The 16,409-nt window shown below is 41.3% G+C and overlaps 1 protein-coding gene across 1 annotated transcript in view; it reads left to right on the forward strand.

Annotated features, from left to right (window-relative positions):
- The first annotated feature begins 5,824 nt into the window (after positions 1–5,824).
- Positions 5,825–16,409, forward strand: part of LOC126480710 (uncharacterized) — a 231,456-nt gene continuing 220,871 nt past the window's right edge. Inside the window, exon 1 of the mRNA XM_050103964.1 lies at positions 5,825–6,171. Within this exon, the coding sequence (XP_049959921.1) occupies positions 6,026–6,171 (146 nt within the window). The 5' untranslated portion in view covers positions 5,825–6,025. The remainder of the gene's footprint in view (positions 6,172–16,409) is intronic.

Genomic DNA, 16,409 nt, shown 5'->3' on the forward strand with positions numbered 1-16,409 from the left:
ACATCATGCATAGATAACGTTTCAAACGCACAAAACAGAAGAAAATGCAACCAAGCTCAATAATATCAGCAAAAATTTTCAGGCAAACCAAGGGTCAATCACAGGAAGAGCTAATCGACTCAATAGAAGAAAATTACCATAAACCAATTCCAGAGACTTTTACAAAATGTTTGGAAGACAATTACACAAATTTGCCCCTCCCACGTTAATGCTGAAAAGGGAAGACGGAAAATGGCACATAATGACAAGGAAAATGCCGAAATCATGGTGAAAGCGTTTAGTAAACTTTTGAATTGTGAAGGACCCCAAGAACTTTTAATAATTAATACAGACACACCCATCAAGACTCCACCTGATTACATAAATCCCCAACAATCCAAGAGGTGGAAATAGCACTCAGAGAGATGAAAAATTATAAGTCATGTGGAGAAGACCACGTTTTTGCAGACATGTTGAAATATGCCAGTGATACAGTTTGAACATCCTCACACATAGCACTAACAAAAATCTGGATAACAGAAAAGTTTCCCAAACATTAGACCACAGCCATAATCCACCCACTCCACAAAAAAGGAGATAAAAGCAACCCAGATAATTACAAAGGTATCTCTCTCTTAGACTGCACATAAAAGATTTTCTCCAGAATCCTACACAAGAGGGTCAAAGAGCAACTAGAGGAAGAATTAGGTGAATACCAAGGAGGCTTCAGACCTTGGAGAAACTGTGCAGAACAGATCATCACTTTAAAATTAGCCATAGCATATTACAAGAAACGAAATAAACCTCTTGTAATAACTTTCGTGGACTTTAAAAAAGCAAATGACTGTATCTATAGACCTTCATTGTTAAAAATCTTCAGAAATTTCGAGCTCCATACAAAATTAATCAAATTGATAGAACTCACCCTAACCAACACTGTGTCAAAAGTCACGTTCAGGGGGAACTCTCTGAGCCGTTCATCATAAAAGCAGGTTTAAGACAAGGAGATTGCTCCCCTACTGTTCATTGGATTCGCCTCCTGGATGAGGCTGTGGCATTACCAGTGCCGCCCAGGTGGCACCTCTGCAGATCTGGCTGGACACTTTTCAGCCATTTGATTGTTTTGGAACACCATGCCAGCGTCCACGAATGGGTCGACCATGTTACAGCTGTGATCTCCCATGGTGCTGAATTGTTGATCCCACGGTCCTCAGGTCATCCCAAGAGGCGTCCTGTCCTTTGGTGGACCACTGAGTGCCGCTCAGCCATCCGAGCCCGCCGTGCAGCTCTGCGCCGCTTCAAGTGCCGTCCCTCAGCTGACAATCTTGGAGCCTTCCGGGTGGCAAGGGCCAAGGCGCGGCGAGTGATTAAAGAGAACAAACGACGGTCATGGCAATCATTCTTGAACTCCATCTCCCACTCCACTAGTTCTACGAAAGTATGGGAAGCCATCAGAAGGATTTCCGGGAAACGCAGCCAACTACCTGTCACGGCATTGCTGCATCAGGGATGTCTCCTCACGGCGCCGAGAGACATTGCCCAGACACTGGCCATGCATTTTGCGGAATCTTCCGCCACTATTAACTGTGATCCAGATTTCTGCCGCTACCGCACTGCCATCGAGAGGGGTCACTTGGACTTCCGGTCTCCAAATTCTGAACCCTACAACTGCCCCTTCACAATGTGGGAACTGGATTCGGCGCTGTCTGTGGCTCATGATACTGCGCCCGGTCATGATCAAATCCGGTACAGCATGCTGCAGCACTTGTTGCTACCATCCAAGGAAGTTCTCCTAAATTGCTTTAATATGATATGGTTATCCGGCATGTTCCCTGACTCATGGAGGGAGGAGATTTTGATTCCTCTCCTCAAACCGGGGAAGGACCGAACGCATCCCAGTAGTTATCGGAGCATTGCTTTGACGAACTGTGTCGGAAAGACGTTGGAACGCAAGCTCAACTGTCGCCTGGTTTGGCTGCTCGAGACCAGGCAGCTCCTTAGCCACTCTCAGTGTGGCTTTCGGAGATGTCGTTCAACTATAGACAACTTGATCCTGCTTGAGGCGGCCACCCAGCAGGACTTCCTACATAACCAGCATTGTCTAGGTATATTCTTTGACATTAATAAGGCGGATGACACTACTTGGCGCGGCCTTATCCTCAGTCAACTCCATCAGTGGGGCTTTCGTGGCCATCTCCCCATCTTCATTCGGTCCTTTCTTTCCCACCTCCTCTTTCGATATCGGGTTGGTAATGTGCTATCAGATTTGTACGACCAGAAGAATGGTGTTCCTCAGGGAAGCGTTTTAAGTGCCACCCTCTTTGCCGTCGCCATTAACAGTATCACGTCCACTATCCGTAGTCCTGCCCAGTGCCCCTTGTTTGTGGACGATTTTGCTGTTTTCTGTTCTTCCTCCGGTCTTGTCACTGCTAGTCGGCAGTTGCAGATTACGATAAAGCAATTAGAGGCATGGACTGCGAAGACGGGTTTTACCTATTCTGCAGACAAATGTGTGTGTGTTCATTTTAATCGTTCTCGACGTCTTTTTACCTCCCCTGAATTGCGTCTGAGGGACACCATTCTTCCTTTTAGAGACACTGTGAGGTTCCTGGGCCTCATTTTTGATTCCAAGTTGTCATGGTTGCCGCACCTTAAAGACCTCAAGGTGCGGGCCCTGAAGGCACTGAATATTTTGAAGTGTCTGAGCCATCGGTCCTGGTTAGCAGATCGGGCGCGTCTGCTGCAGTTTTATAGGGCTTTCGTCCGGTCGCGTCTTGACTATGGATGCACCTTGTATGGGTTAGAAAGGCCTTCGTATCTGAAGATTCTTGACGCAGTACACCATGAGGGTATCAGGCTGGCCACTGGTGCCTTCCGTACCAGTCCCATCCCCAGCCTGTGTGCTGAGGCAGGGGAACTGCAGCTCGCCATCCGGCGGAAACTCCTCATGGTGTGACAATTCCTTGCGTGTCCTACCTCCCCTGCATACCCTACTGTTGCCCAACCGCCTATGGAACATCTCTTTTACAGTCATCCCAGGGCAACGAGGCCACTTGGGATTTGTGCCAAGCATTTGCTTGAGTCCCTTGGTGTGGAGCGTGTGGCACCCCAACTCCAGGATTTTACCCGCCTGCCTCCCTGGTTGCTCCAGAGGCCCAGAGTCCTTTTAGACTTGTCAGAGTACTGGAGGAGCTGCACTCCTGCGTTTGATTTTACCTCCTTATTTTACGATGTTTTAAACCAGCATCCCGACCATGTACCAGTATTTACAGATGGCTCTAAACAGGGGGACTCTGTTGGTTGTGCTGTTGTTTTCCCTGACCGAGTCGTCAAGTTACGGATTACTGCGGCATTTACCATCTTTGATGCTGAATTGTTTGCGATCTTGCGGGCATTGGAGTAGATGGGATGTGTTCCCAGTCTTAAGTTTCTCATCTGTTCTGACTCCCTGAGTGCCCTTCATACCATGAAACAATTGTACCCAGCGGATACGGTCGTCCGGAACATCCATGATGCCCTATTCCACCTGCAACGGCAGGGGAAGGAGGTTTCTTTCTGCTGGGTGCTGGGGCACGTGGGTATTAGGGGAAACGAACTGGCGGATGTGGCTGCCAAAGATGCATGTTCCCTCCCTCACTTTATTGAATGTGCCGTCCCCCTCCATGCTGTTACCTCTTTTTTGCGTTTTCGTGCTATACGTCAATGGGAAGAGGAGTGGCTGGCATTCGGTGAAAATAAACAGCGTCTGGTCAAGGCCACCACACGGCCTTAGCGTACGTCCTATCAGTCACGCAGGCGGGATGAGGTTCTCCTCACTCGCATCTGCATCGAGCAAAGTCCCTTAATGTTAATGCATGGTTTTTTACTCCGGCGGGAGGACCCCCACCCCCCCAATCTGCAGTGCTTGTGGCGTCCAGATTACTGTCCGCCTCATTTTACTTGACTGTCCTTTATTCTCTGACCAGAGGGCGGTGGTTTCCTTGCCACCGGATTTGCCCTCTATTTTGCAAGATGACGCAGCGACTGTGGCTAAGGTCTTACGGTTTTGTGTCCTGTCCAATTTGTTGCCTCGGAGTTTAGGGAGAGGATTTTAAAGTGCTGCTGGGTGACTGGCTCACCCAGGTTTAAGGTAAGAGATCCGCCAGTTACGATTACCTACTTGTTTCACTTCGATTTCTGTTCTCTTTTCATTGTGTTTCCTTTCCTTTATTAGTGTGTTTCTTCTCCTCTTGTTTTGCCTCTGTATGTGAGGATTTGGAACTGCATCAGGTCTATGTCTTTTACCCGTTCTCCTCGTTCACTGTCCATCTTCGTCCCTTCACTGCATGTGTTCCTGTTTCTATACGTTTGGGCGCTGATGACCATGCTGTTAAGCGCCCGAAAACCTCAAACCACACACACACACACACACACACACACACACACACACACAGAATACATCATGAGGGAATGGTGCAATATTAACCCGAAGAACACCCAAATTGGAAGACCCAAAGACAAAATAAGTTAAAGTTGTCTAGAATTTGCTGATGGCCTTTCTCACTTGTCCAACAGTATTCAGGAAACCAAACAACAAGTTATCTCACTGCAGGAAATTGCACAGAAATTTGGTCTTGGAATATCCCTTGAAAAACAGTTGTCATGTTAACTGACCCACCTCTCATAACCAAAATTGCCATTGGAAACCAAGAAATCAAAACTGTAGATAAATTTAAATATTTCTCCCAAGAAATCATAACATAAAACCTCAATGAAAAGCCAACATGGCATAACAGAATAAACAAATTGACTAGAGCAGAATATATCACCAAGAATATCTAAAACAAAAAGAGCCTGTCAATAGGAAAAAAAATTAAAACACTACAAAACAGTCACTCAACCAGAAATAACATACACAAGTGAAACCATCTTCAAACAACTAACACTGCACAAATAGACAAAATACTCAAAATAGGGAGAAGAATCATCAGAACGTGCATCAACAAATAGTACCAGGAATATGGACACTGGAGAGTTGCTACAAATGAAACAGTCTACAAGGGAATAGACCCGGTAATGAGTACAATCAGGAAGAAACGCAATTCATTTTTCGGTCATCTAATCAGAACACCAGAGAACAGGATCATCAGGAGAATAACAGAAAATTGTGGAATAGTATGTAAAACATTTAGTGGATTACAGAAATCAAAGATGATATGGATGAGCTATAGATTACATTGGAAGACCTAAAAAACAAAACTGACAAAACCAGGAAACTCACATACAAACAAACCAGACTGCAAACGAGAATCAACAAACAGCCAATAGGAAGGGTGAAGAAAGAAAGATAAGATCCGAGAGAATGAAGAAGTACTGGGCTGACAGAAAACTGGAAAATTCTTTGTATAAAGTTAGCTAGAGTGGTCCAATGAAGGCCATACAATGTAAACAAATAAATATATAACGTCGGTACAACCAGACTGCAAACGATAATCAACAAACAGCCAATAGGAAGGATGAAGAAAGAAGGATAAGATCCGAGAGAATGGAGAAGTACTGGGCCGACAGAAAACTGGAAAATTCTTTGTATAAAGTTAGCTAGAGTGGTCCAATGAGGGCCATACAATGTAAACAAATAAATATATAACGTCGGTACAAATCGGGATATTAAAATGTTGTAATTAACATTCTGAAAGAAACAAAGCCAGAAGATCGACACCATTTTGCAGTATATCTAATATCTCCAATGTTATTTATCCCCATCTCCCAGTGTGGCAGACCTGTGACAGATAAATTGTGATATATCTTTCTATTCACGTTTTTGGTCCAACTTTGTGTTATATCTTTCTATATTCATTGAGTCAGCTGATAATGAAACCTATCTTTGAAAAGTGTTGTAATGTCAACATTAGGAGAATCCCGTATGGAATAAGATAATGTAACTAGTATGAGAGAGAAGATGGGCGTGTATCATCCTCATTATGTGTACAGTGTTGTAAATATTACAAAATATTCGTGATAACAATTTTCTGTATATAGTGATTTGAAATGGTTCTGTGATGTTGGAATGGTCATATATAACAAAGTTTCGCTCAACATGGAAAACAACAACAAGGAATCTTTCAAGTTATTGGACGTGACATCCTCCGGGAGTGCTTCAGAGTCCGTAGTACCAGAAGTAGTATTAAATCCAAGGAAGAAGAAACTGAGAAGGTGCGATAGTCTCACAACAGTTGAGTAACTTAAAGTTAGGATGTTATCCGTTGTCTAGATATTTTTACAATGGAAGCAGTATCTTTATACTGTTATTTTATTGTGGTTATTAAAGTTCATGCCCAGAACACTAATTTATGCTGCACGCGTGAAAATTACATTGACCCAATCAAGTACAGATAAATGAAGAAATAATGCTATAGCTATGTATTCTGCTTCCAAGTAGCATCTCAGTCGAGTTCTTATACCTCCAGTATCTCAATTTCCCAAATAGTATTAAAAAGAACATCAACTGTTTGGCGATACTGTAGTGTTTACTGCACTTAAGCGCCCATAATATGATTACTACGGTAATAGATTGTGCAGTTTTGTTTCCCTTATAACTGTGCATTGTGGGAGCCTGTTTTACTCTCTACCTTTCGTAGTTTTAACCTTCTGCGTTTGTTTTGTGTTTCCATAAAGCTGTTCAGGTTTTATGACTTACGTAGTGGTTGTCTAGATCCATTTGAGAAGAAAACAATTTACTGATCAGCTCTTTATCATATCTGTGGTCCGTATGTGATTTGTTTACTCCGTATTTAGGCGAGCAAGTTTTGGGCTTAGTTAAATTTACCATCTCTTGCCATGAATGATAATACTCTTGACTGAAGAATTACTATAGTACGGATATTAATTACACAAGTCTGTCAGAGTGTAGAGCAGCTGTTTCGCAACTAAAACACTATCCAGCAGATTTGATATTCTTGCAGATTTTTTTTTCTTTCCTCTTGTTATATCCTCTGCTTTGCTATCTTCAGTTCCTTTCTTATTTCTGAAAGGCCTAATTACGAATTAAAATTTGGGCTAAACATTCTATTTTCTTTATTTATCGCACACTGACTCTTTTTTGTGAATACTTTAAATAACCAATGTTAGAGGGCATGGGAGAAAATAGGGCGACTTCTTGCAAAAATGCAGTTTGGTAACAAAGAGAGAAACTGGTGGTAGTACGCGTTTAATTCATGAAAATTTACTTTCAGTTTGGAAATGCTCTTATACTAATTTACCATGTTCTGTATATTTAAATGAAACACGGCCTATTAAACACATATTTCTGTACCTTTTTGGTCCCCTTTCAGAAAACAGGCAAGTAACAACATAATTCATGCAGTTTATAAAAAACTATTGATGTCTTGCATTACACCCGTACTTCTCTCCTTCTCTGTGCTATTTGTATAATATATTTTTTATGACTGACGGCCAGTTTTCATGTTTCCCGCACATTACATCTGCTAATACTATGATTGTGATTCTGGCTCAACAAATATGTAGAGGCCATGCAAATGTTCTTGTAGTATTTTGTGAAGTGTGGAGGATTTTAAAAACAGCACTGAATGTAATGCTGCTGTACTGTTTTTTAACTTCTCACTGAGATGAATTTTAATAATAGCACTGACAGCATTATAGAAGCATGCGATTCCACCCATCTATTTTGACCCATGGTGTATCAGTATGGTGGAAACGGCTGTCCAAATTTGACGACAGTGACGTCACTACACACAGTCACCAACAAATGCGAACAAAAATAAAAATTACACAATAACGTCTCACTCCAAAAGTAAAATGAAACTAACAGGACAACCACAGAGAATTGAGGCTTTACGATGGGGACAAGCTAAATCTATAACAATAAAAAACACCACACCATCCCAAAACAAATAATATCAAAACCAATTTAAATTACATCGTTCCGCTACACCAAATCAGACATTTCCCTTGACCCATATAGCTCAACTGCAGATATTGATGCCAAGAAACCAACACCTACAACTCTGAAAAGTGGAACCAAAATCCGAACGATTCAAAGAGCCAAATACCCAATATCCACTATGTCAATTAAAACACAACTCACCTACCATAAATATACAACCCACAAATTACCACTATTACTATAGAATAAAAACAAAATTACTTACCAACAAAAACCTCCGGCAATGCCACCTATGTTTTCCATCTACTCACTGGTTGACATCGCTATATAGACATGTCCCTGGTCCGAGCCACCAGAACTCTAGTCAACCTCATGTTGTTGCCACAAATGTGACACCTACCATATTCAGAAAAAGGACTAAAAATCTTCAGAAACTTTACGTCTTACATCATATAATCACCCATCTCAGGGCATAATGATACACTTGTGAACTTCACTGACGTATTCATACATAACAAAAAAGCAATAAAAAATTAGACTTCTTTCCACACAAGAAACACCAAACTAATCTGACCTAACAAAAACGCCAAACACAGAAAAAAATGTTAATAACTCACTGAGAACACTTCCGCAACCCACTTTACCGCACCAACTACCTAAACTACAAACCATATTCGACCAATGACAACCAAAACTCAAATGAACCCAATATCACATGTTAAACTCGGCACATCCACCACCAGAGGGCACTATCCAATACAACATGGCATCTACACACACAACCAGCCCAGAAACTCCACACTGTAGTGACATCACACACCCCAACACCGTTACATCATGGGTCAAAGCAGACAGGTGAAATCGGATGCTTCCATCTCAGAACGCTCATGAACTTCACTGTTGTACACATAACTAACAAAAAAGCAATAAAAAAAATAGGTTTCTTTCTGTACAATGAACACCAAAATGCAGAATGCTGTTCAGTTCCTCACTGAGTTTTTTTATACATTGTACAATAGTCACCAACTGGATAAGACCATGCTGTTGTTGAGACACTGATCTCACGTTTTGAAGTACAGCACATGTTCTGTCCTGCATATGGATAATGAAAAGATTCCCCCCCCCCCCCCCCCCACAACACACACACAAACTAAACTATATTTTTGAGCTGGTTAGGAAAATGAGGTAGTGAAATACTGGACTTACCAGTACCTTGTGTCTGCTTTGACCCACACGCATCAAAACTGTTGCCGTAAATCACTTACTGAAGTCCATAATGTGTGAAGTAACCCTACATGCTGTAACAGTTATTGTAATTACTTTCATAAATGTGACAGTGTTGGCTTTGCCAACTCATAACCAAACTGTTATCCACCAGCCAAAAGTAGGTTTTGGACCATGCTACAGATCAGTTTCTGTTTTCGGTCCAGTGTGGCTCTAGGTGTTCCCTCCACTGTCCACTCCCACTAGAAAAGAGTAAGACTGGGTTTAATGCCCTGTCGACATTGACATCATTAGAGACAGCACAAGCTCGGATTGCGTCTAGGATGGGGAAGGAAATCGGCCATGCCCTTTCAAAGGAACAATCCCGGCATTTGCCTGGAGTGATTTAACAAATATACAGAAAACCTAAATCTGGATGGCTGGACACAGGTTTGAACTGATCCTTCCAAATGTGAGTCATGTGTGCTCCCACTAGAAGCATCCTGTGATATTCCATTTTCAGTCCGGTGCACCTGGCATTCTGTCTGGGTTCGTTCTGTGCACCTTATGTCCTCTGCCTCAGGATAAAGGAGTTATGATAGCTGTCTTAGCACAGTTTTATTGCTAATCTACATGAACTATGTTTTTATCCAGCTGCTGTACACCTTGTATGTGCTAACTGCATAATTTACAATACCTGTTGTACGTTGGCCAAACAGCTGGGGCATCACTGTACCTGTCACCCTGGCCCAAATAATTACAGGCTTAACCAAACAATCACTGTTTTTTGCCTTGTCCCACAAATTTTGTTATTGTTACTGCAAATCCTAGGGTTTCGGGTCATAAGCCCATTTTCAAGTACATTACTGATTCAAAAATGATAATACAAAGATAAACACAATAATAAGGCAAAGATAGTCATCTGAACTTCTTAATGTATCGATCCTTGGCTTAATATACAGGGTGTTTCAAAAATGACCGGTATATTTGAAACAGCAATAAAAACTAAACGAGCAGCGATAGAAATACACCGTTTGTTGCAATATGCTTGGGACAACAGTACATTTTCAGGCAGACAAACTTTCGAAATTACAGTAGTTACAATTTTCAACAACAGATGGCGCTGCAAGTGATGTGAAAGATATAGAAGACAACGCAGTCCGTGGGTGTGCCATTCTGTACGTCGTCTTTCTGCTGTAAGCGTGTGCTGTTCACAACGTGCAAGTGTGCTGTAGACAACATGGTTTATTCCTTAGAACAGAGGATTTTTCTGGTGTTGGAATTTCACCGCCTAGAACACAGTGTTGTTGCAACAAGACGAAGTTTTCAACGGAGGTTTAATGTAACCAAAGGACCGAAAAGCGATACAATAAAGGATCTGTTTGAAAAATTTCAACGGACTTGGAACGTGACGGATGAACGTGCTGGAAAGGTAGGGCGACCGCGTACGGCAACCACAGAGGGCAACGCGCAGCTAGTGCAGCAGGTGATCCAACAGCGGCCTCGGGTTTCCGTTCGCCTTGTTGCAGCTGCGGTCCAAATGACGCCAACGTCCACGTATTGTCTCATGTGCCAGAGTTTACACCTCTATCCATACAAAATTCAAACGCGGCAACCCCTCAGCGCCGCTACCATTGCTGCACGAGAGACATTCGCTGACGATATAGTGCACAGGATTGATGACGGCGATATGCATGTGGGCAGCATTTGGTTTACTGACGAAGCTTATTTTTACCTGGACGGCTTCGTCAATAAACAGAACTGGCGCATATGGGGAACCGAAAAGCCCCATGTTGCAGTCCCATCGTCCCTGCATCCTCAAAAAGTACTGGTCTGGGCCGCCATATCTTCCAAAGGAATCATTGGCCCATTTTTCAGATCCGAAACGATTACTGCATCACGCTATCTGGACATTCTTCGTGAATTTGTGGCGGTACAAACTGCCTTAGACGACACTGCGAACACCTCGTGGTTTGTGCCCGGCCACATCGCACGGCTGACGTCTTTAATTTCCTGAATGAATATTTCGATGATCGTGTGATTGCTTTGGGCTATCCGAAACATACAGGAGGCGGCGTGGATTGGCCTCCCTATTCGCCAGACATGAACCCCTGTGACTTCTTTCTGTGGGGACACTTGAAAGACCAGGTGTACCGCCAGAATCCAGAAACAATTGAACAGCTGAAGCAGTACATCTCATCTGCATGTGAAGCCATTCCGCCAGACACGTTGTCAAAGGTTTCGGGTAATTTCATTCAGAGACTACGCCATATTATTGCTACGCATGGTGGATATGTGGAAAATATCGTACTATAGAGTTTCCCAGACCGCAGCGCCATCTGTTGTTGAAAATTGTAACTACTGTAATTTTGAAAGTTTGTCTGCCTGAAAATGTACTGTTGTCCCAAGCATATTGCAACAAACGGTGTATTTCTATCGCTGCTCGTTTAGTTTTTATTGCCGTTTCAAATATACCGGTCATTTTTTAAACACCCTGTAAAATTACTTCAGTGACCATGGAATTACAACAATTAAATTAACATGGTCATTGAAGTAATTTTACATTAAACCGAGGACCGATATATTAAGAAGTTGAGATCTTTGCTTTATTATCATGTTTATCTTTGTATTATCATTTTGGAATCAGTGATGTATTTGAAAATGGACTTGTAACCCGAAACCTAGGTTGTACAGTAACAATAATAAAATTTGTGAAGCAAGGCAAAGAAACAGTGATTGTTTAGTTAATTTACAATGTTTCACCAAGGACCCACAGTTGATTCAATTAAAAACTTACAGGCTTATGGAGACTCACCAGTGCAAGTTACGAAAGACAAACTTCTTCTGATTGTCTACTAGTTAAACAGCTTTACCACTGACAGTTTACAAAGTGCAGATGGCCAATTACCAAGCTGTTGAGGCATTTTGTTGTGGGCATTCACATGTTCTGAGGCTAGAAATGGCCGGCATTTCTGAGATTGTAGCAGCTACACACACAAGTAGTTGGGTACCAAGCCTTCAGTCCTTTTTCTGTATATGATTCCCTTCTTTCTGAAGAACTAGTTCTTTATTGACACATTCAACAAAGCTCATTATGGTGCATGGCTTGAGAATGTTCTGGATAGAGAGAGAGAGTGAGAGAGTTTCATAGCATTTTTTTTCCTTCTAACCATAATGCTTTAGTGCTTTTCTATGCTTCATTATCATCTTCATTTCCCATCTGTCCAACATCCGGTCGGGTTATCATATGTTATTCTTTGTTTGAAGCTTTTTATCTATAAATATGCCATGAATTTTGGAGATCTAAGAAAGTTTGTGCAGTTTTTGAGGGAAATAAGATGGGATGGGAGGTGGAGGAACAATCACAACCAACAAGCTCTTATCTTAGTTTAACAAAGCTCAAAGGCAGTAGACACAGCTAAAACATTTCTGCTAGTTGGGGAGATAATGTTTGTGCACATTACATGGCAAGAAAACTACACAATCACTTTGAAATGGACTAATTTGACATGAGAAAATCAGGCTTTGATGAGGCTCTGAACACTTTTTATCTGTGATGATGACCTACATAAATTCAACCCTAGAACGAGGGGAAATGATTTAAACTATGTGCCAAGCTTGTGTTCTTTGGGAAAAGGAAAAAGGGAGAGAAATATTTCCACTATGTAGGTAACACACATTTTTAACTGAATCTATACAAGCAACAATTGATGATTGATTTGTCCACACTACCTCCTTGTCATCAATTATTTCTTGCACAATGTTTCACATTTGCAGCACAGTGTCATTACTGGTAGAAAAAAAGGGTAATTTTTAATATAACATAAAAAAGGGAGGTTAGTGGCTAAGTGTTAATAAAAGGACACAACTACTCATGTAAAATTTTCTATTTATCCACAGGTGATCATGTGAGTTAAAGAAGATATTGTGTGAAGCAAATTGCTTCCCATAACTGTAACCATAAATGTTGACGTCTCTTGACAAACCAGATTTCTTTCAGCAAAACTCTGACTGAAAAGTCAGCATCAAATGCTACTGAAATACCACAACATTAACATCACATAAGAAGCTGTCCAGAAATTTGTTTTGTAGGTGACATTACATTCCAATTTTATCCTGATTCCTTTCCCTCGGGTACTTTCTTTTCCAGCCAGTTTTCCATCGATCACAAGAGAGAACACATTCTGTGATGAAAGTGTTTTTCAACGTTAACTTGATATATTCTTCACCTTGTAACTGGCAAGTTTCTTCGGACACTTAACTCTGGAAATTGGGAGAAAGTCATACATAATTTAGGAAGCTATTTGATTTTATCACAATGAAAAAAGACTGCTTTGAACTTTTACCGAAACATTAGTTTACAGACATATTGTGTCAGTTAAGAGTGTAGCTAAGTATGAGTGCAATCCTATTTTACCAACAATTGTAGGCTTAATGGTTAGTAGCGTGTTATATATACTGCTGAAATATAAAGTAGCACAATACTGCAAAATATAGATGAATTCATGTCATGTAATAAAATAAGAATGAAAAGATTTTATGATGAATATCACAGAATGGTATCCCAGACTACATGTATGGGAGCAGGATGCAGTTTGTGGGAGGTTCATTTTCGGGTTTTGCTTTTTCATGTTGCTTTCAGTTGTAGATCTTAGTACAGAAGCAACTTCATCATATGAAGAAAGTAAGATGTAGAATCATTCCTGCTTCTCTGAGGGTATCCTCGTTGGGGTAAAGAGTGACCAACAAAAGATTTCTTTTTTTTTCTGTTAATTGTGCTGTCCATTTCTGTTTTCTCTTCATCACCTCTGTTCTTCTGTTGAGAGTACCAGAAACAGCTGCATATTGTCAGGTGTTAGTGAGTGACATATATATCTTTCACCAATTTCCATTTCCATACAGTATCTTATTGTGTAGCAAGAGCTTCGATTTAAAACTGCTGCTGTTGAATTTGATATAACTGTACCAATCTAATTTGTAATTTGAATTAATTTTGATTTGTCAAGAATCCAGCACACATTATCATCCATAAAATAGATATTAACATACAAGTTGAGAAATGCTGTACTGTGGGTGAACTTATCAACATCTACGTCTTTTCATGTGACACTTACTGCACAGGACCATGGTGATGCTCCTGGATTCTTATATACAACATTGTCGCTTATGTTGTGATTTCATCGTAAAATATAAAATTGCTAAATGTTCAAAATATGAGCAGTTCTGTTACTTACATGCTTTGTGGAACAATGTTGGCAGCAATGACCATGGTATGTGACAGGAATGCAAAGGAATGTGTCAACAACTGGTCGTGTATACCAAATGAAAGAACACGGGAGAAAAAAAAGTGACATGAGTTGAGGTAGTTGTGTCAGATTCTGGGATCACTAAAACTAGATAACATGTAATTTATTTGGAAAATAGTAATTGTAGCCTTAAAAATTTGCAAGATGTTTATTGAATCAATTATCTTTAACTGGAATGGAGGTTATCTTATCATATGTGTTTGCTTTGCCACCTTGCAACCAAATTATCACCTTTTAAGCTTTCATTCCAAAGAAGAGTGGGAAAGAACAGGAAATTTGAAACAGTTGCATTGTCAATTTAAAGCAATCTTCATTATGCATTGTAACCATGAATTGTCTGAGAAGAATATAAAATGGTTTCATTTTTAGTGTCAAACCTAGCCACTTATATTTGCTGTTAATATGAATACCTGGATGGCTGGCACATTATAGTTTTCATTTCCTAGATAAATAACATTTTTTTTTTTTTTAACCACCACTCCCCTTCATCAGGAATCTTGTAATAGCATAACTTAAAAGTGTTATATTTTTAATTTTTCTAATTAAAAAAAAGGGTTTGTCACCTATAACTACTACCTTTCTGGATATGTTAAACTCACATATTGCCAGCCTACATATCACAGGTGAAATAAATGTCCCTTCAGGGGCTCAGCATTCGTTTGCTGAGTACGGGCTTGTCGACGTGGGTTCCTGAGCTGGGGCTGGTAAGCACCACCAGTCTCCTGTCACTGTAAGCTCTGGGCATGCTTCAATGACCAAGGAATGCGAGGATGGTAAAAAATCTGTAAAAAATAATCCCACAATCTCAAGATGTGTTGCGTGCTTATGAGATGCGTGGCTGTTGAGGTGGAACAGTCGTTAGCCATTAGCGGGCAACCTCTGGGGAATTTGCCGCACCTTAGTTGTATAAGGCTTACCCAGGCACATGGGGCTCTGTCTAGGTGAACTTCTAGTTCCCTAGCTGCTCATAGGATAAAGGTGGTGGGCTGCAGGAAGGTACCAACACCCAATCAAACAAGAGCACTCATGTAGCCAGTCCTCCAGACTTGTGATTTACTTAGTTTGTGTCAGTATTGAGTAAAAGAACACATGCTGGTGGCCAGATGTGTTTCTTATAATTAAATGGAAGGAGGGGAGTTTTGAGAAAGTTTCACTAATTTACATACAAAAAGGTTTAGAGGGAATTGCTGGAACATTAAAATCTGTTAAGCACTTGCAAAATGGGACCCTGTTGGTAGAAACATCCAGTTCCCAACAAGTCAAGAACATCCAGAAAACTCTGTGCCTTGGGCAGTATGCAGTAGAAAGTGAACTGCACTACACCTTCAACTATAGCAAATGTGTTGCCACTTACAGGGATCTGGTTGACATCCCTCAAGCTGAGTGGTCCCAGGAAGGCATTGTTGATGTACAGAACATAATGAAACAGACGGATGGTGATCTCATGAAATCTGACTCATTTATACTGACTTTCGGCAGCACAGAACTTCCTGAGCGGCTGGTTTCCTCCACCTCAACATGCAGCCTTATTTCCCTAATCCGATGCACTGTTTTACCTGTCAGTGCTTTGGACACACCACCTCAGGTTGTAAGGGGGCAGCCACTTGTGGTAAATGTGGTAAGGCCACCCATGAAGGTGTTGGTTGTGCATCTCCTCCAAAGTGTGTAAATGCTGTGGCGATGATACTGTCTGGAGTGGGGACTGCAATGTCTTCACTACATGAAGAGAAGCCACCGACATGGATGATCAACAGAGCTAACTGTGCTTTGGTCAGCCAGCTAGCTGTGTTTGAACGTTGCAACACCATCTAGGAATGGGTGGACTATATCACACAAATGATCCGTCATGCCACTGACTTATCCATCCCAAAGTCCTCAGGTGATCTTCAGAGGCGAACTGTACCCTGGTAGACAGATGAGTGCTGTTCAACCATTCGGAGCAGACTAGTAGCTCTTCAGCAATTTAAAAACTACCCTCCAGCAGACAACATTATAGCCTTTAGAGTCGTGAGAGCAAATGCCCAATTTCTGATTAAGGA

This window comes from Schistocerca serialis, chromosome 5 (genome assembly GCF_023864345.2).
Source record: "Schistocerca serialis cubense isolate TAMUIC-IGC-003099 chromosome 5, iqSchSeri2.2, whole genome shotgun sequence".
Classification (NCBI taxonomy): domain Eukaryota; kingdom Metazoa; phylum Arthropoda; class Insecta; order Orthoptera; family Acrididae; genus Schistocerca; species Schistocerca serialis.